This window comes from Gobius niger, assembly GCF_951799975.1.
Source record: "Gobius niger genome assembly, chromosome: 19".
NCBI classification, from domain to species: Eukaryota; Metazoa; Chordata; class Actinopteri; order Gobiiformes; family Gobiidae; genus Gobius; species Gobius niger.
Window position 1 is genome coordinate 9,389,860 of NC_136870.1, and position 22,274 is coordinate 9,412,133.

The following is a 22,274-nucleotide window of genomic DNA, read 5'->3' on the forward strand; positions in this document are numbered from 1 at the left end:
AAACAGCCTTCATCACAGCTTCCTATGAATGTATTTAATATATATTCAATTAAAGCAAACAAAAAAGAAAAAAAATTGAATTATAATTTTAGAATTAACAGCGGGCCAATTAAAATAATAAAAAGCCGCTGTTGGCCCGCGGGCCGTAGTTTGGACACCCCTGGAATAGATCAACATTGAATTTTTAATACGTGAAGACATTATTTTTTATGTTGACATTTAAACATACATTTTTCAATATTCATGACATTTTTAAATTAATTTTAAATCAAAAAATGAAATAATTCTGCCAATTGGTTAAGACGATGTATCTTATTCCAAGTGCAATTTTTTTGTACTCATTGGTAGATACTTTTATAGTAAAGAAGGGCTATATGTAAGCAAGTCATAAATATTCGTGGATCTCATAAATAATCCAAGTCCAGTAAGTGACTAAATCGAATATAGTTAAATCTACTCAAATCAAGATAACATGTAGGAAGTTGATTTCCATTGTATTTACTTTTTGTAGTGAAAGTAATCGCTGTACCAGAGTACAGCAGTGAACATTCTTTGCTGGTGCTTCTTTTGGCCGCTTTGAACGGTGTCTCGCTGATTTGTATTCACTTCAGCAATAACAGGAGAGCCCTACGAATCACTCTGCCGTTCACATCTCCATGTAAATGTGTTGGCGCCAAAGTTCTGGACAAACTTCTATCTTTTGTGTTATTTTTGTTTTCTCGCCGCTAATGTCGTCTGTTGAATATCTTTTGCCAAAACCAGGCCTTGAAACGACAACATCACAGCGTGTTTGTCTTTGCTTTAATCATCGGGAACAAACGTGGCTTCTGTACAAACGCCGGTGTCACGTGTCTGTTTTGCTTGTGGTTTGAGTTATTTTTAGACATACCAGACCTCTGTGCTCGGAGGTTTTTTATTTTCCATTGATGACCACTTAACTTCTGAACTGTGGTGGTGGTGGTGTGGCCGGACAGTCACGGCTAACCGCGATAACGGCTGCTCGCGTTTGAAATACTTGTACTGTACTGTCAGATCCTGCCTTGGTTTTACTTTTGTCGTGCTATTTGACTTCAATCAGTCTTTTATATTTTGTACCACACACTTGATATCACACAACACGCCCATTATAATAATTACTAAATATATGTCACCTTTTGCATCTCATCTTATTAGGTCGTTGTACGAAACTGCTAAACTGGTCCCACTAACCTGCACTATTTCCTGTCACCTTCTGTCACCTCGTGGATTAGTTTTTATTCACTCATATAAATAGTTTGCATGTTGGAAATTCAGATTTGCTTATGTTAAGAGTGCGACCAGGATGTAAATACTTCCCTGGAGGTTACTTCTGTGTTAAGCTAATGGCTAACATTCATTTGATGCTAACATTCAGAAACCTGAACTTTTAAAACTTTAAAATAATCTCTTTTATTTTAAAGCTCCTATATGTGGTTTTAATTATATTTAGTAAATTTAAAGTCATTCCATGTTAGCTTTTAGCTTCAAGATGACAACGGCTACTTATTTAAACCACAACATCTCCTCCCAGTCAGTGATTATCTGCCAGTAACTCACTGTTCACAGCTTTAAAATCTTTAAAAACCGTTTTATCAGTGCAAATCTTAATCAGACTAGAATGGGACAGGAAACGCTAGTGTTCCTAAATGAAGGCTAGCAGAACTAGCTTGCTTGCTTGTTTGGGCAAAAAGCAATAAAGTAGACAAAGTATGAAATTTAAATTGTTTCATTTATCAAAAACATTTGTTGGAAAAAGAAGATACACAAAAAAAAAATATATATATATTCTATTCATCTTCAGCCTATTTGTTTTAATTATGAATTAAATTTCATCATGCACCTAAGCTAATTACATTTAGCATAATAAATGTATTTTTCATTCATAATAAATTACGATTGCAAAAGGTGACACTATTTTCTGTCAACATATTTGTCTTTATTTTGGCGTGTAAAATATGTAATGTAATTTATGAAGTGAACATGTCCTTCTTGAGCGTGTCAGAGCTCACCACTCTTTTGTGTGGGACAGGAAGTGGCAGCTGCGCTAAAGGACCCTGACTGTTCCCCTGTGGAGTTCATGTGTACATTTTTAGCCGGACGTCCTGAAGTCTCTCCACGTACAGTCTGCGGTGGTTGCGTATCGTCCGAAGCACAGAAGAGGCAGCAGTTAGAACTTATCGTGTGTACTTGAGTCACCTCTGTGTCCCACTGCTCTTGCCATGCCTCTTGTTGTCCGTACGCCATACGTTTTGCACATTGTGTACATATTTCTATAGATGTAATGCATATTTTTATACATGTGTAACATCCATGGGCTCTATATTTTGTACATAAATTAAAGAGATGTATATAATAAGTACTGTATGCCTTTATGTGACAATAAATCATTTGGTGTACTGTGAGAGCTGCAGTATTGTTCTCTTCAAATCATATCATATGTGTGGCGTGTCCTCAGCTCAGTCTGGCCTGATTCAGTCAAACCCCATGAAGTACTTGATATGCACACGGAACTATTTATACTTATATATTTATTTATTTATATATATATTTATATGGCATTAAAGGCTCCAGGTCGAAGATGACAGGAGCTCAGTGATTAGAACATTTTGTCAAACCTCAAAAGCCTGTCATGTGATCTAAAATGATGGGTCTGAGTCCCACTTTTTCACAGACACTGGTTCACAATCCATTCTGTAACATTTAAGTATTTGCACTAAACAGATCCAGCTTCACTGCAGAAAGGTGCAGAACCGTACTGTGAAGTACAGGGCTCGGCGGCAGGACGATCAAAGTCAGTATTTGAATCCATTGAGTCCTTTCGGGGTTATGGTGGCTTTAGCTCAGTTACCGGCTAAACAGACCTGTGTAAACACACTTTTACATCATGTATGAATGTTTTTGTAATTGTGATTCAAATTTACATTAAATCTGTTGGTTTTAACCTCTTAGCCCCCCCCCCGGAAAGCAAAAATAACACCATGAGAAGCGACTAGAATAAAGCAACAAAAACACAACAAAAAAGTGCCCCAAAAAGAAACCCAAAGAGTGATGAAGAAGCAACAATTAATGACAAAAATGCAGCGAAATGACGACAAAAACTCTTCAGAAACGTGGTGACAACACAACAAAAAAGTTACGAGTAGTTTTGTAGGTCTTAGCTTTCAAATGCGGCTGTAAGCTCCAGTTGAGAAGCCGAACTGGAGAAACTGTGCTCGGTTAAGGCGGGGGTTAAGAGGTTAATATGTTGATCTCAAATCACAAGACACAGATGGGCTTTTTTTTAAATATAAAATATAAATATTCAATGCAAACAAATCTGTTTACTCTGTGTTTAGTGTGTCATTTGCTGATACAATTCCTTTGAATCGCACGCTCAGGCGCTATCCGAAAGGGTGCAATTGTTAAGGCCCAGCACTAGGTTGAAACCAGGAGGGTCTGCTGTGGTCTCTACTTACAGTACCATTTCTCAGTCATTGAGAAACATTGGCACATTTTACAGAGTGACCCACACGTCTCTTCTGAGTTTCAGACACACCCCAGATGAAGAGGTCAAGTCTTAAGAGACACTTAAGTCAAGGCAGTTTTACCTATGACAGGTCAGTCACATCTTTTTAGCCTGTGCACCTAATGGTAACGTCCCAGGCCAGAACTGTGTACAGTGTCACAGTATGCTGAAACTGAAATCCATCACTCATCCCGGCACTGGACTTACATTCAGAGTTAAAGGCAGAATCACATGCAGGACATCATTTATCTTTTGAAGTGTCACTAACTTATAATGTCAGGGAAACAAAAAGAGACCTAAAAACAACAATTTGCAAACATAAATGTGCAAGAAGAAAGAGAGATGAGAAGTCATCCGTGGTCCGACATTTTCATGAATTAAAACCTGCTGTCAGTGACTTGAAATTCTGGGGCATAGAAACAGTGGCCACGCCAAAAAAGGGGCGGGGACAGAGACAATTCCACCTACAAACAATTCCTCTGAAAGTCAAAATGATTCACACATCATCACTGTACATGTCGCTTTTCCACATGACGTTAAATCATTCTGTGAAAGGTGGTGAAGGGATCTCATTTGTCTAATGCTACTCACTATGTAAAAAGTCTTTCCTGACGGCGCCGTGAGGCAGGATTTGCATAATGAGTAATGTGGGCATTTCCATGTTTTCAGTCAATTCAATCGTGCTCATTTTCCCCTAAAGATGAGAGCGCTGACCACGGAGTTAGTGTCACCTCTGAACCACCGCTTCCCAGTTCACCAGAATTACATCCACATGATCCATGCTGGAGCTGTCCCCATGGCAACGTAGCCCATCACAAAAGCAGTGGCAGATCTGATCCAAGTCCTGGGGGAGAGCAGCAGTAGATCCGGGACGTTCCCATGGAGGCACTCGCGGTCAGAAGGGGTGGAAAGTGTACATGTTGGCCTGGCACTCGGGGCAACTGTGCCGAACACTCTTGGTCCGGTCCAAACAGAACGGGATGAAGCAGAACCCGACGATGCCCCTGAGAACATGAGGACACGGTTTGAGAAATGGGAACGGGCGTTGGGAACTTTTGGGATCAGACTTTTGACTCACCCTAACAGGGAGCACACGCAGCACATGAGCCAGGCTGAATCCCCATTAAACTTTTCCGTCTGACTGAAGACCACTTTCTTACAGGACGGGCACCGAGTGAAGGCCGCCATCTTGCTCAGACTGTCCACTGTGAGAATATAGGGGGGTCATTTTACAAAGATTACAGGCTATTTCATGTATAATATCAGCTTACCGGGTTCTATCTGCTTAGTATCTTCTTCCTCCTCTTGCGGCGCTTGTATTTCAGGCTGCGGGGGCTTCGCCATCTTCATCTCCTCCAGTGGGATAGGCGGGGGGGCCGTCACCTCTGGCAGAGCGTTGGGCGACAGCCGCAGAGGGGGCAGTGTGTAGACCCCGCCTTCAGGTGTCTCCATTTTGGACGCGGGGCCGAGACCCAGGTGAACTGTGCGGAGAATTCGTCCACAGTTAACACGTGGTAAACGTTGACATTGAGGCTGTAAGTTTGTCCTAATCTTGTACTACAATTGTTCTGGTGTCACAGATGAAAACATAAACACTGAGTAAATGTGTGTGTGGAACAGTGGGGGCACCTGCCTCCGTTTGTGGCTGCGCTGTCATTGAGCAGCTTCTGTCTCTGGTTCAGCAGATCCTCCAGCTCTCGCTCCACAAGGTCCAACTCGCTCACGTCTTCGTCTCCACCAGGGGCTTAAATATAGAAGATGAATATCAAACATTTCACCATGACCAATAAACTCTAGCAAATTCTTTGTGTGTCCGCGCAGCAAGGTGAAGGAGGTCGAAGTGCTCCTAAGGTGTTGCTACGCCTTACAATATAGTTCCCCTTTTTATCCGCTCAGAAAATCGACATGTTTTCTTGGTCGCTTCTAACTTTCACCCCCGTGTGGATCCATAGAGGAGAGGAGGAGGAGAGGCTGAATGCTAGCAACAGCTTTTTGAACACAGGAAAAGTCAGTATAACCTCCGAGGAACTGCTATTTTCAAAAAAAGCAAAAGCTAAAAAGAATAAAAAGAGTCGATGTATTTCTGTAAGAGGTGTTAATCTGTGGAACGACCTGGAAGATCAGTTAAAACTGTCCCAAACAGTCAAAACTTTAACTAAATTAACTTAAAACAAATGTATGTGTACATATTTGTTACTAACTTCAGATACATGCTTATTTCTCTTCTGTTTAACACTTGTAATTGTTCATTATTAATGTTTGTGTTTTGTTTTTGTTTTTCTCTCGTGGAAGTCTGTAAACTGGGTTAGGCGTTATAAGTTTTCACTTCAGCCTAAACCCTTTCGGTCGTGTTGTCCACACGTTACGTTTAAAGGAATGAATGAACTGACCGAATAAACTACTACTACTACTACTACTACATCTTTGGTCTTTTTGTGTGATTGAGCGCACGCACAAAGACCAGACAGGTACACATCAACTCGTCTAAGCTCAGGTAAGAGCATATCTCAGACATATCACAAAGTTTTTAATGCACCGCACAAGGACAGAGATGCAGGTGGGGGCGGTCAGAACTTAATCTTGTAGTTTCCTGTTTGTTTTCTTCCTTTTCTTCCTCCGAATCTAGATGGTTTATGTGATTTCAGTCTTGAATGTTTACCCTTCCTCATGTTCATTACCCCGCTCAGTTTACCTTTACCTCTATTATTATTGTTTCTTTACTATTATTTGTCACTATCATCATTTTTCATGTTCTACGATTTGTTTCCCATGATTTACTATTTGCTTTCATCTTTGTTTTGTTTCCTCTCTTATTCATATGTCACACCTACTCATGCAGAACCCAAGAACGATCCTAAGAATCAAATATGTGCCCTGCCCTTATGTGTCTTTCCTTTGTCTATGTGCTATTTGTAAGCTTTGTTTTATGTCAATATAAAAATTTTAAAAAAAAGAACATATCTCAGTATGGAAAAATGGTGTCCTGTTCCTTTAAAGGTCTTTATACTCACTATAGTGACATAGACACAACGTATTATAAGAAATCATAAACCTGGAATTAGCCCTGATGCTAAAACCGATCAGCCTGGTGGAGCATAATATGTGTAAATATTACTCTCTGCTCCCCAAAAGGTTGTTTTACTTCAACCTGAGAAATGTTTTAAAGAATTGTGATGTTTTACAGTTTAAAATGACATTGTGACAGTGTCTGTGTGGATAAATACTGATTCAAAGCAGTAAATCTTAATACATGCACATCCTTCACGCCCCTTCAGGGAGTGTTTCGTATATTCTGTGTATTTTGATGGTTTGTGCCACCATTAAATCCTCAAATATTGATGGATTTGAATTCTGCATTATTTTTCGTGAAGGGGTTCCCTTGAAAATGACATGCTGCTTCCACACATTACCATGAATCATTAACCCTTTAGACGCCAATGTTTGCAATCAACAAACAAGAACAATTAATGCACAACTGAATGCAATAATTCTAAAATAACAACACATTTTTATATGGCTATTGTCTGTGTGAGCGGCCGACCAGTGCGGATAATCAGTAGAGAGATTGAATTTGGTGCATTTTTTGTTTTTGTGTAAAGTTAATCACATTCTGTGTATTTTGATGCTTCACACGGCCATAAGATCTTCCAATATTGATGGATTTGAGGGACTATATGGAGTTTAAAAATGTGAAAATTAAGTATTCTCCTCCCCTACATGTTCCAGCCATGTCCTAATGTGTAGAATGAGCTCAGACCTGTTCACCACAACTGCCTCTAAAATCCTGCACTGTCACTCAAAAGTTGTTAATTCGGGTCCGAAGTGCCGTCATGCACGAGCTTAATATAGAAGCTGCAGTTACACGTATGACCTGAGGTGGCAGCAGTGAGCCTAAAATGGCCAATTTGCATCTAATGATAATAATAATAATGCATTGGTTTTATATAGCGCTTTTCTGGACACTCAAAGCCGCTTTACATTGCACTATTCGTTCACTCCATACTCGGTGGTGGTAAGCTACTATTGTAGCCACAGCTGCCCTGGGGTAGACTGACGGAAGCGAGGCAACCAGTCTGCGCCATCGGCCCCTCCGACCACCACCAACCACTCACTCACTCACTACATTCGCTAGGCTTCCTGGTGTTACCAAACGGTCTCCCATCCAAGTACCGACCAGGCCCTTCCCTGCTTAGCTTCCAAGGTCTGACGGGATTGGGCAGAGCAAAGGCGGTATGACCATCTAGCCCCTTTAAAGGCTCAACACCTGATTTTTTTTTATACCTTTGTTTGCTTTCATTGTACATTTTGGATATTTAGTTGGGTCTAAACCCATTCCCAACATTCCTAATGCATTTCTAGCGTCCCAAATCTTCATAGAAATTAGTTCATGTTTCATTAAACGTGCCGTGACTTTTCACAAATGTCTACGTCAACATAGGAGGGAAGAAGTTTTTAATTCCACTAGCTGGGAAAAATATCAGGTATAGGGCCTTTAGACCCTTTATAGACACGAATAATCCAAGGCTGCCTGGTTGTGGTATAGGGCTGTAATATAGGGCTGTAATATAGGGCAAGGGGGGAAAGGGGTTAAAAATAGCCCAAAACTAATAAATACTTTTCACATTAAAGTAAGGGGTTGGTAGTCTAAAAAGTGGAAATTGCATGGAAGATGATTTTAATCTTGATTTATAGAGGGGAGGTCGAAATATGAAACTATCATGGAGGTCAATAAGCACTGATTGTTTGGGTCCGCGATAGAGGCCAGTGGGGAAGGGGTTAAAAGCGGACAAAAACTATATTACCTTATTTTTTTCAAAGATTTAAAGGGTTTAGAAGATAAAAAAGAGAAATTGCAAGGAAAATAAGTTTCACCTTGATTTGGAGATGGGAGGTCAAAAAAAGAGTTTGTAATGGAAGTCTATGGGTCTGCAAAACTTCTCACGCAGAACCTAGATTTTTATGGGAATTGAACAACGAGTAACAGGGCACAAGGAATATACATCTCTATTCAAAGTCACATTTTGCGATCTGTTTTGTAGGCAGGCCCCCGGACCCCGCTTTGGGAACCACTGGTTTACTCCATATTGTAAATGAGCCAACAACTATTGAATGAGAGAATCTATACAGCCATATTTACTTACAAAACATCTGAAGTACTACTACATAAAAAAAAAAACACTTCTTAAGCAACTATCAAAGTGGGTCAAAAGGGCCATTGGCACAGAATTGCAGCCATTAATCTACTTTCGCTCACCACGACTGAGAATTAAATGGAATAATGTCATGGAAAGTGCATTGAAGTGCAGACATAGATCCATTAGTGCTCATTACTCATTACTGCTTATTACTAGTTCCTGGTTTGTTCAACAAGTTATTCCCCTTTTCTTTCATTTCCCAAACGGTTGAGTCCAGGCTCATTTTGAACATTTCTACAGCTCTGTTCAATCTCCACAGAGGATATCAAAAGCGCTTTACGTAAGGGAACCACACGCCCGTTCACTCAGGACACGGAAGGCAAAGCAGATGAACTGTCTCGCTTCAGGACACAACAGCAGCGCTGGTGGGATCAGGGTTCGATCTCCCCGAGCTGAACGATAACAGAGCTACTTCCACCCCAGCTCTGCTACAAACTACATTTGTAAATCCAGATCATTTCAGAGTCTGTACTTAAAAGTTAAAGGTGTAAATGACTCACCGTGTCCTGTCACTGTGTCGTCTTCTCGCCCCTCCACTCTCCTGATCATCTGCCGCATCTGCTGCAAAAAGAAGAGTCGGTTCTGGAGGCTGTGGATGCGATTCTCGATGAGATTGTCCAGCGTTTCCGAAGCCTCCTCCGGCCCCACCGGCCCCTCCGGCCCCTCCGCCGCACTCATGCCAGCAGTTCACACGAGCCCTCCAAAAACTATGTCAGAAAGAAACAGGTCAACAAAGCTATCGTGTCCCGAGTTGTGCCGCATGTTGATCGAAAGCTCGCTCAGAAAGTTGTGAGATCCATGGTCCGCACGGCTGGCCTCTGAAGGTGGGACTGGGTGTCGACTTCCCTGAAGACTAAAACAACATCGCCTGCAAACAAATGAAGTGGTAATGCAGGCAAATGAGGTGATTATGAGACGGCAGCCACAGCTCTGTCGGACTTCAGACCGGAAACACTGAGCCTGTGGTAAAGACGGATGCTTTGTTTTGGGGGGAAAGTTGAATACGGAGAACGTTCTTTTTGAGCGCAGTGACGAGTTATAATGTTGAATGTCCTTGGTCATTCTTTGAGGGAAGGAAATAATCCATCAGTTTTGTTTTTTGCTTCATCCAGGGTCGGAAAAATGTGAAAGATACAAATTTGAATAATGTTTTTGCATCCCAGTGATGTACTATTTCGGGATACTGTTGCTAGTGACATGTTCCAGTCTGGAAATGAGCGTAAATAAACTCCACAATCCCAGCATCTGTGCCCAGTCAAAGTGCATTTTTGCCAGTTCGGTATTACCCAAATCTAAAAGCTTCTCAACTGGAGAGCAACAGCGTAATGCCTCAGTTGAAATCTAAGATCGATAAAAGTGATCGTAGCTGTTTTGTCACATTGTCACCACTTTTCTGTCACGTGCATGAAGCGTTTTTGTCAGTTTTTCTTACTCTTTGGTTGCTTTTTGTTGCATTTTCGTCACGTTTTTATGTTACTTTTTTGTCATGTTTTTGTGGGGGTTTTTATTGATTTTTCCACTTTTTTTTTGTTGCGTTATAATCCTCGTTTTTGTTGCCATTTAAAAAAAAAGAAAATCCCAAGCTTTTCGGTTATGGGTAAACTGGAGAACATGTGCTGCTCAGGTGGGGGTTAAAGAAGCTCAGTGACAGTTCTGAAGGTCCTTAGCGTTCAAATGAAGAATGTTACGTTCACATATAAAGAAGTGACCTACATCTGCCACATCACACACCAGTCTGGTCAGCAACGTGAAGGCTGTACAAATCAATACAAGTCTTTTATTATCCATTTCTTATCATTTTACACGTGTCCATTCAGGCAGATGTTTAGAAGTGTCATCATGATATTTAATTATCCAAAGTACAGTGAAATATACTTTGGGCCTTTGAGAGTTTACTGTTGAGAAAACCAAAATACCCTTAATGGGAATCTGGAGCCGAGTCGAATCAGAGGTCGGTGGGTCGTACTCCATCACATTTACTAAAGTACATGGACTTTGAAGTAATTGTAGCTTTTGCAGGAAGCTTTTTCACACGGCGCTTTTTACTTCTACTTGAGTAATATTGAAATTAAGTATCTGTACTCTTACTCGAGTAAAAGTAAGAGTACAAAAGTAACTTGCGCCACAGTGAGTAAATATTTAAGAGGCGAATCTTCATTTTGACTCGAAAAAAGATGCATTTCTTGTTTTGTTCTCTTAATAATTATTATTTTTTTATGTTTAGGTGGTATTTTATTTGAAAGTATTTTATAATTTTCACATTATTTCATGGTTTATTTCTCATAACTGATGTCTTAAAGCGGTACTAAGTAACTCTTCCCCCTAGAGGCCATAAGTGCAACTGCAGGTGTAGTGGCAAGTTACGATTTTTTAACTTATTAATTGTCTTGGAGAGTAGACAGGAAAGGTGAGGGGAGAGAGGGTTACTGTGCATCCAATTATACAATGGAAATATTTTTTTTCACTCAAACTTGGCTGTAAATACTGACGTTAGCTCGCAGTTAGCTTTGCCCGTTAGCATGTTAGCTTCTTCTTCGTGATTCCATTAGCGTGTATTGCTTTCTCCGCACCGGTGGCAGTCAAGTTGCAAACATGGTTTTCTGGCCAGAGACACCAGGGGGAGATGAAAGACCCTCCAATCATCCCATAAACACTTGTATTACCCTCACAGGGACTACGGAAAGGATTTATTAAGGTAAACAAGTAACTTAGTACTGCTTTAAGTGAACCCTGAATCAGACTTTTACAGTCAAACAGTTACCTAGTTCTCACTCGGCACAAACTTTTTCTCCAAGTACTTTTTACTCTTACTAGAGTAAATATTTGGGCCACTACTTTTTACTCTTACTTGAGTAAAATTATTTCAAAGTAACGTTACTCTTACTTGAGTAAATATCTCTACCCAGCTGTGACTATAATAGAACAGACCCTGCTACATGTCGTGATCAGAAATACTCTTTTTTTAAATATCGTGTCCCATTTACCGCATTTGCATCGTGATTTCCAGTGGATTTGACCGCGGTTTTACCTGTACAGTTTTTGATAACAGATCCATGGTCCAGCCGCACCGGATGTAATGCAGTTCCTCGCTGTGGCCACTAGATGTCAGGCACGGGCATGTCAGTGCAAGCTCAAAGCGGATTATACTGTACGTGTCCTCAGTTTACAGGCTGACGTCATGTGTCCCGCAGCGGCACGTCTCTGTCTCTCTCCCTCCGTCCATCTCTCCGTCTATCCCTTCACATCCTGTTCAAATATTCAGTAGGTTTTTATGTAATACGTAGCTTTCTTTTCAGTCGGTTTATTTACCGCCCTCCCACACAGACAAGAGCATCGGGTCACGCGCCCTAAATGAGGCTCTATCTATGGGGTGAATATGGGTAAAGTGGGACACAATTCAGTTTCCACCTCATTTTTTGTTTGGAATTAAATGCCAAAGTCTTTAATGTTACATATTTTTTAAAAAGCTTTAGAGTCTATTTTACACCAGTGGAGGAAAAAAAGTCAAATGTTTAACACAGAAGCTATCATTTGTCCTCAAACACAGGTTGATCCAATGATACATTTTTCGAGGTGCTATTGGTAAAGTGGGACACTTGTCATTGGTAAAGTGGGACACTATTAACATGGTCATTTTTGTATTCAAAATCATTAACATTATTGTAGCAACTACTTTTATGAATATGTGAAGAGGTTATGAATAATAATAACCATTCTAATGGTTATTATAACTGGTGTGTGAGAGACATATGACCATCATGGACATGTGTCTGATGTGCAGCCTGTGCTGAAGTCAGACATGTTACAGTGTGGAATATCTAACTGGGACCTTTGGTATAAAGCAAACTAAAAACAAGAGTGACAGAACAATGGAAGAATAATTCAGTAAAGTGCCTTCGTCAGATTTGTTTTTGTTTATAAATGAGTGAGGAATAATCTGAAGGACATGCCCAAAAAAAACACATGTTAATCTGTGAACTCAGGCTGCCTTTAATTGGTGAAGTATACGGGAACAAGCATGTTTTAAAGATTTGAAAAGAAATATATACATATAGCCGATATTTAAAAAATAAATAAATGTACAATTAAAGAACTTAGAAACCTCAAAGAACAACTTAATGTTGAAATGTTGCTAAACGGCGATCAACAGTTCGTAGTGAACAAGAGCTAAAACTTCAATCAGAAATGTGATCATCAGAAAACTTAATCAAAACAAGAAAAATAGAGTTAAATTGATCTAATTTGAAGATGTGTAAATAAAAGAAACACCTAATACCCAGGATTTTCCACAAAAATACACTGTCCCACTTTGTCAATATGAGGCTGTCCCACTTTACCAACAGCACATTGGTAAAGTGGGACAGTGATAACATCTCTTATAAAAGTATAAAGAATAAACATGTGATTTTGAGATGTTTTGTTTGCAGATGCATTCCCTTATTTAATGTATCAATAAAAATCTGCATGTCTTAAGATCCTTAATCCCCAAATGCTCTGTCATTGGACACACCTCTGCTTTTTTACTACTTGGTGGTAGATTACGGTTTGCCACCACATATGAAGTGAATTAATATCCACAAAACCATTATTTTCTTATCCTGCACATTCTAATTATTCGGTGTGTTTGTATTTTTAGTAATAAAATATGACACACTAAAAAATAATCATGATTAAAGTTAAGTGTCCCACTTTACCCATTGTCCCACTTTACCCATATTCACCCTACCCGATTTTCGATTGACAAACAAAAATAAAGAAAACACGTCAAATGCAAACAGTTAGTTTTGGTTGACTTCATTTCCAGAAGCATTTCTAACATTCAAATTCTTCATAGGGATGAGTTTATGAGCACATTTAACAACTTTTCAGAAATTTACCGCATGGAGATCCGCCATCTTTGCAGCTGTTAGCATACATTTCCATTGACGAACATTAGCTAAAAACAGTATAAAAAGTGGAGAGAAAAAAACTGTGGAACAACTGAGTTACTGCTGGTAAAATCTCACTGTGACGTCCAAGTGTTTTAATGTGAACAATAACTCCAGTATTTTAACTTTTAAAATCTCCATCAGTTTACAATTGCTGCTAATCCCATAATGCTTAGCGATATGACGTCACTTTCCCGAACTCTACGGCGCACAGTGGTTTTTTATTTCACAAATATCTGACAATATGGACGACTGAGGAAGGGTAATACAAGGTTTATTCCACTACTAAACCGTAGTTTTGTCTTGAGTTAAAATGAAAATAAAAAAACAACACGTCGCCATTGTGGAGCGTGACGATATTAGCCTATCAACACATACAATAGATGTCATGCTATGTCAGTCATGTGTGGCATGTGTTGTTTAATGTATTTATACAGTGGGCCAACATTACGCCAACAGCATAATTATACATTTAAATTTCCCCAAACTGATAATAAATAGGGCAATTTTGATTGATGTAAGTTAGCAAGTGTTAGCGTTAGCATGGGTAAATTTCGTTTTTCTTCTTTTTTTTGCATAAATTAAAACGATGCTATGTAAGGTTAGGGTGCCCTTCTATTGTTGCTATATATCAACATCTTTTAACCATGCTACAATGTCAGAAACATACCTGGAGCTCGCGCATCTTTGAGTAATCTTTGGATCTTCACCTGTGGCTATTAGCGCCTCCCAAAAAAAGCTCCCCCTGAGGCCTTACTTATCCCATAAAATCACTCGCGATAGCTTCACTGCAGCCACACGGGCCGAGTGGATCCTTTCCCCCCCTGTTTGTGTGAAACAGCTGCGCAGCAAAGGGGAGCAAGAGGAGGGGAGGCAGTGGGGAAAATTCAAAAAGCATAATACCCCCTCTTTAATATACACATACATCTTATATTGAAGATTTTAAATGGTGATAATGTCAAATAAAAAATGTGGCTATTACAATAGATTAAAGCGACATATTCTAATATACGACTCTTCGAGCTGCCATCACTGCTACTGCCAACTACTTCAGCTGATCATTTATTTCACACTTCCCCAAATATTATCTTCCCTTGCACCTATATGGATGGTTACGTAAGTCCCTCAAATGTCGCCTGAGTGAATTAATCCGGCGCCATAGCAACCCTGCGATATAGGTCAATCGGTGTTTACAGTGGCCCCGGTTACTGCAGTCATATAGATTAGCATCGGTCTGCTGAGAGGACCCTGCAGACTCCACACTCCGCTCCCCGGCTCTCCCTCGGGACACTTTACACATGACATACGCTCACTCAAAGGCTTGCGTCACTCAGCCCGGGAGTGTTTTCTTCTTCTTCTACTGTCCAATAGAGTTTCATGTCTTACACAAACGATTGCAAAGTGTAACCCGGACAGCGAAGATGTTTCTCGAAAGTCTCAAAACATGCACAAATACTCCAGTTACAGAATCCTGATCGAAATGTGGCTCAAGATCTTAGAGAGTTAAAATTGATGGAGGCGACAGACAATTTGGTAAGTATCTCAGTCTGCATTTGTGTGTACTTCTATATCTGTGCAGTCGCAGTCGAATTGGCCTTAAAACGAATGATAAAGGAATAAAGTATCTTCAAAAATAACCCAGTCCAGATGGCTAGTATAGTACACGCAAAAGCCCTTCTCAAGTGTTCCCTGAGACATTGTGTGTTACATCTGCCATGTTAGTCATACGTGTATTTCGGGGCAATTCTGTTTCCCTGTGAACAAGCCTCTTACGAGAACTACTTCCTGTCTGTCCGTTGCAGCTGGTCTGAGTAAGCGGCCGCTGTTTCCCCTCATACGTCTCACAGAAGCAGTCATGATGTCATCAAAGCGAGCCAGGGGGCGTGCAAGAGAGGTCAGGGGGACTCCTATGTGAGAGAAAGAGCAGCAGGAAAAGCAATATATCTGTAAAAGATCATTCATGCTGTTATTTTTTGAGTTTTTCAAAAATGTGGAGGTGTTACCAAACGTTTGATAGTGAATATCAAAATTGGTGATAGAGTTCGGGAATGTGACGTCATATCGCTAAGCATTATGGGATTAGCAGCAATTGTAAACTAATGGAGATTTTAGAAGTTAAAATACTGGAGTTATTATTCACATTAAAACACTTGGACACCACAGTGAGTTAGATGTATTTACCAGCAGTAACTCAGCAGCTAACGGAGTCGTTCCACGGCTATTTTCTCCACTTTAAAAACTGTTTTTAGCTAATGTTAGTCAATGGAAATGTATGCTAACAGCTGCAAAGATGGCCGATCTCCATGGTAACTGTAGACTTTCCCGAACTCTATACCTCCACCAGTCCAGAAACAGCGATTAGTGATATGCGCTATCTTTCGTCATCTAGCTACTAAATAATAGCACGCAACAGTCACTTTGAGGGTTCATGCGTAGGATCATGCATATAAGTGTTTTTTTTTGGGGATAAAAAGTAACATAGGTTGTCAAGAAAATACCCATAGGGCTTACGATGTTACAAAATGTAGTTGCAATCTTGGCCCGTCTGCTGAGGGATCCTTCGGCCCTGGGTCTCTACAGCCTGTCCGTCCATGGGAGTGGATCTCTCCTTCTGTGGTTCTCCCCAAGGTTTCTCTTTTCTCCTGCTGGGTTTTTGAGTTTTCCCTCGCCGTGCCGGAGAGTCTAAGGACGGGGGGGACGCCCACGCCGCTCGTCGCTGCCTCCTATTGGACATTATATTTGCCTGGATTCACCTGAACCTTTAATTGTCATATTTATTGCTCTGTTTTATTGCCTTAATGTTCGGTGCAGCCCTGTGAGGCCACTTCTGTTGTGATATTGGGCCATACAAAACCATTAAACTTGAAACTTAGTTACACAAAACGGGGAAGTGATTCAAATTGAAACGATCGGGGAAGAAAGTATTGTCCACGAACAGGATCAGAACAAATTTCTCCTCGTGACATCCTGTATATCAGAGCGCGGCCTGGCGTTTTTTGAGACGGACTAAATATGCAGGATTACTGAACCATGTGCAGATGAAACAAAACACCCCTTGCATGTGTGTTTTGGCTGAGGATACATTAACCCTAAAAAAAAAGTGGATTTTGCATAATACAAGCCCTGGCGTAAACCTGGAGGAGGGTAAAGCAGGACAGAGCCTCGGCTTGTCGCCAGCCTGCAGCTCCGCTCTGAATAACGATCTCTGCAGCTCCAGCCGGGACACGATGAATACAGCGGCGGAGCAGACGCACTACATCACGCCTCCATAAGACGCCCATCTGAGCCAGACTTATGTTTACAAACACATCTCAGCCGTAAATCAGCGCCTTAACATAACAAGGCCTTCTGAAATGTAGATATTAAAAGCACACCGGCCTCGTTTTTATGCCGCGGGTGGCTAACGGCTCAGATAAATCACACTGATAAATGGCAGGAGATCGCAGGCGGGTAAACGCACAGAGCCCCTCCTCTAAGTGAACAGTTTCTCCGCTTGTCCATCCTCACACTTTGTCATGTACTCACTGATCTGCGCCAATACACAGGCATGAAACCAACGCCTTTCAGTTCTATAAACTCATCGCCTAAAACACAAGTCCATCATTATATTGTCCCAAGTTGATATAATCCTCTAATCGTCAGGCAGATAAGCACATTTATGGCATGTTGATTTATTCCGGTAACCAGGCTAATCATTAAACGGCCGTACTGGATTTGCATATGCGCCGCGCTTGTCACTCGTATCCTCGTTTCTCTGATGTACAGCTTGTATGTGGCCTTATTTCCCCCCATAGGGATCATCAATGTTTCATCTAATCTAACTGAGCCCCTGCTGTCGACTCTCACTCGCAGCACAGACACCGACGCTCGCCCGGCGTTTCATTCAGCGGCGCGATAATGGAGTGAAATACAGGCTTGGAGCACACATGAAGAAGCTAGTTTGAAGAAGAAAAATGGTAACACTTTACATTACGGGCCGGTAAGTCTGTGGTACTTATAGTGGTAATTACAGGATAATTACTAGGTTCTTATTGTGGTACTAAAAGTCATAATTACTAGTCATTAGGGTTTAGTCATTAGTATTTAGGGGTTAGGGAGACACAGAGTTATCATTGTATCTCTCATTACTAAGAGATACTGTGGTAACTCTTAGTAATGAAGGTCATACTTCTTTGTACTTTGATACTTTAAATCAGGGGTGTCAAACTCAAATACACAAATACACAAAAATGTAAAACTTGAACAAAGTCGCGGGCCACCATTGAACAAATGAACCTTTTAATATGGACCCAAACAAGATTTGCTTTAACATTGAATATGGAACAAGCAACACTTATTACTAAACAATATATAACTTAATAGTCCAGATAAAAATAAAATCTGAAAAAAAAAAAAGTATAATACCAGTGGGCCAGCTTGAGTAGTCATTGTGGTATAGCCTCGCAGGCCAAATATAATTACATTGCAAGCCAAATTTGGCCCGCGGGCCAGAGTTTGACACCTATGCTTTAAATGATACTGTCTAGTAGTTTCTGTGATACATCTATGGTACTTATTGGTAATTCAAGAATACTACAGCAGCAATTTATAAGTAGTAAATGTGGTACTTCTCCACACAGACATAATTTCTAGGATTGTGTGACTATAAAACATAAAACAGCATGAGGGAAAAGAAGAAGTACAACCTTCATTACTAAGAGTTACCACTGTATCTAGAAGTACATACCGTGTAATTCTCACTATAGTATCCTTTAAGTACCACAATAAGTACCTAGAATTGCCACTGTACGTACACTGTAAGTACCACGGTAAGTACCATGGACTTACCGGCCTGTAATGTAAAGTGTTACCAGAAAGGGTATGCTATTGAAGTGGGCATATGCTGCTGGTAACAAGAAGGGAAGCATTTTGCACCGGAACAATGAGAAGCAGAATCAATTTGATGCTACAGCAAATTTAAAGGCACTTAAAGGCTTCATTCATGGAGATGTTGTATCGGCACCGTGACATTTGGCTGTCGTGGTAAAAAGCTTTGGGCCTTTAAAGGCGAATGTGAAAATTAAAGGGTTCAAAAATGGTACATCTGGTGTTCCTGGGTAAGTGCCGGAAAAGCGGTGTCCCGCCGTGTAACAGCCGGCTAATTCACCGGTGAAAATGTTTTATAGCCGCTCTGCTTCTCTCTGAAAACGTCACATTCCAACGTCCTTTTCTGTCTTGTCCTGAAAACAAAAGCGAAACAAAATGGAAAGTGATAAATATTGACTGGAACACTGTTGCGTGGGTGGATTTGAAAGAGCAGTCTGACCTGTTACAGCGGTCCACCCACACGTACTGTATATTCCAGGTCACGTGTAGTAGTAACAGCACTGTGTTGACATTTGTGCTCTTGAAAACAATCTCCAAAACTTGCTCTTCCACTCATGTTTATGCTGACAATGTGTTACCTTTTTGATACACACGACACACAGGTTTGTTTAGCATTTAGTTTGCCGGTACACATGGTTGTTCCCTGGTACTGAGAGTCCCCTCTTTTCAATAACCAGGTGAGCTGCGGTACACGTCCTACTGATTTCAAACCCGATCTGCACCCTAACCCCAGACCTCAGCCGTAACCCTAAGGAGAACAGATTCTGCTGGAGAACATACCTCTGAGGATGGAGCTCAGTGTTCCTCAGGCGCTTTAGGGAACAGCAGTGCCTCCATACAATGGACATAACTATGATCCTCCACTACACCATCATCACCATTACAGGTTTCTTCTCTGGGTGAAGGTCGTGACCAGAGGTTTGGACCTGTCAGTGAAGGAGCTGCAAAACATCTGCTGGGTAGGGTGACCAGATGTCCCAGATGTCTGGGACAGTCCCAGATTTGTGTTCTTTGTCCCAATAGATTTCTCCAAAACCATTGATTTGTCCCATTTTGACGCAGGTTCTGTCCCAGCTGTCCCGTTTTTCGACCATTATAGTCCCCAAAACGACACACTTACCTTCAGAAAGAATGTTTTTGGCCCATATGAACATCAATCACCAAGTATGAACCAATAAAAAATTTCTCCCCGATGCGGATTGACTGTCATGACACGTTAACAGTTTAACCATTCAGTGTGTGGAAAAGACAGACAGATTTGGAACCCCTGCAGCGTATTCCCCAATTGTGCCCCACTTTGTAAGTTGAAACTCTGGTCACCCTACTGCTGGGTCACTAATAAATCTAACGAACTATAGTGTCCAAAGGCTTTTTAAGTGTGAATCCCAGTTTGATGGCACAATATCAAACTCTTTATGACCTCCAAGTACAATCAAACTTACGAACAAGTGAAGCAAAAGTGTTGTGGTGAAAAAGGGTTAAAGGAAAGAAAATGATGGAGTTGACCCTGAACTTCATTTCCCCCATGACAGTAATAAGACAAAGGAACTGTCTGAGTCTGAGTCTGAGTCTGTATCCACATGCAGCTCTCCCCCGCTCCCACTGTAATGTATGCGGTATTGTTGCAGTGTGCGGGGCTGCTAACTCCGGTGCTAATGTGTCTAGCAGGCCGCGCCGATACAACACTGAGCGCACAGATAAAGCCGGCTTTGTGGATCTGGAGAGTGGCACACAGCCATTGTCCAGGTTCACCGCGGTCACTCGCTCTCTCACCATGGCAGAGAAAGAACCGGTTACCCTGGAAAAGCCCAAACACTGGAGTTTAAAGCAACAAGTTCACGGTTTGGTTTTGGTTTTGTTTCTTTTTTGGCACAAATATAAGTGTGCATAAAACGTCAGTGTATCGGCCTACATCACCACAAGGAAGATGTTGGTACAGGTGGACAAAGCTGACTTGTTTAGTTCCTGAAATAGCTTATACAAATAGCTGCTGGTAGGAAGTGCAAGGTCATCAAGTGGAGCTAACATTTTTGTGATGATATAATAAGAGAGAGAAGTGATTGACTCAACTTGTTAGACGTGTAGACCTATCATTCGAATCATTTATCAGCCCTGTCTGGATGTAACTTATAATTTCTCCATAATAAAGCATTATTCTTGTATAATTGGCCGTTGACTCACTGTCTCCTCTCAGCAGGCGATGCCAGGCTGTTTGTGGATGTATTATTGTCTGTATGCTGCCTGTGTCAGAGAGTGTCACCTTTCCCCACTTCCTGCTTCTGGCTGAGGCTTGTCTCCACCTGTGCCGAGCCCGTAGGGACAAGCCGGTGCCAGGTTACAAACACGCCCTCTGTCTCACCTACCCCGCTGCCCACGCGTCCCTTTACCCCTAAGATGTGGAGGGAAGTTTCATTTGGCAAACAGACACTCTTTAGACAGCCTCCTGATGAACCAGTCAATCATTACAGCCTTTGGGGACTGTTGACATTTTTCTGATTGTGTCCGTAACAACATTGCCAAACCATTTGCACATGTGCGAACAATAGAGCTCAGGATCAAATGATAGAAAACGAACTTGTACACTGAAAAACACAATTTTAGGACGAACGAGCAGACATTGTCCATTGGCTGACATAAGCTAAATACAAGTAAAAGGTATATTTTTTATAATGGCTCATTTTTCTGACAAACTTGAAAAGGGAACTGAAAAAAAAAATGTTTTAACTGATATAAAAATAATTATTTTATAACTTATTTACTTTCATTGTAGTGGAGTAAAACGTATGGGGAAAACGTTAGACTATAGTCACAAAAAGATACATTTAATTTTGTATTTAGCAGTTTTCCCCAATAAGTTTTACTTCACTACAATTAAAGTAAATAAGTTATAAAACTTTCTTTTTAGTTATAAATTGTTTTTCAGCTTTTCAAGCTTGTCAGAAAATGAGCAATGCTTATCCAGCTCCGCACAACTGCACAACAGCATCACATTGTTGTGTTGTTACCATGGGTGGAGGGACCGATGGCACAGACTGGTTGCCTCACTTATGTCAGTCCTCCCAAAGGCAGCTGTGGCTACAACAGTAGCTTACCACCACTGAGTATTGAGTGGATGATTAATGGCGACAGTGTAGAGCTTTGAGAAACTCCAGTATTTTACCTTTGAAAATCTCCATTTGTTTATTATTGCTGCGTATCCCATGATGCTTAGCGATATGACATCACCATCCTGAAGGGCTACATTTCTCATTATGAACCTTCAGCATTTATAGCTTGTCACTATTTGAGAAAATTCAGCCACATTTCATCCTAATTTGCCAGTGACTTTCTGCTATTTCCAGATGTGATCATGCATTCAGCCTTAGAGCTATGAAGGGCTCCTGACACACACTGTGTCTCAGTGACACTGAAGCAGATGATTTTGGCCATTAGGACTTTTCATGCTCACCATGAGATCAGCAATAGTAAACCAGTGCACTTACTGTAATAGCTTGGTGCTTAGTGTGAGACATGCAGACAAACAGGTGTAGTCTACTCATGGTGTGCCATCTGGGAAGCTGTTGTGTCCACAGCAGGCACTGACCCAGAAACCAATGTCCTTGTTTAGTGTGAGGGACAGATAAACTGAAGCAGGCTGGAGCACTGCACTGTGCTAACACCGCTCAATTTACACATGCTAATCGTGTTATTGACCCGGGGCGCAACCTTCACTTTTGATCACTTTCTGGCCTCTGTTGCTGGTGTTTTTCTACAGTTATAGGC

At 41.0% G+C, this 22,274-nt stretch overlaps 1 protein-coding gene across 1 annotated transcript; it reads right to left on the reverse strand.

Annotated features, from left to right (window-relative positions):
• Positions 1-4,411: 4,411 nt before the first annotated feature.
• LOC306978238 (uncharacterized protein) lies at positions 4,412-9,396 on the reverse strand (the record flags this gene model as incomplete). Its single annotated transcript, XM_079576763.1, has 5 exons — positions 4,412-4,527; positions 4,602-4,728; positions 4,795-5,004; positions 5,157-5,267; positions 9,219-9,396. 5 exons carry the CDS (start codon positions 9,394-9,396, stop codon positions 4,419-4,421), a joined length of 735 nt encoding a protein of 244 aa, XP_079432889.1. The 3' UTR covers positions 4,412-4,418.
• Positions 9,397-22,274: the final 12,878 nt, after the last annotated feature.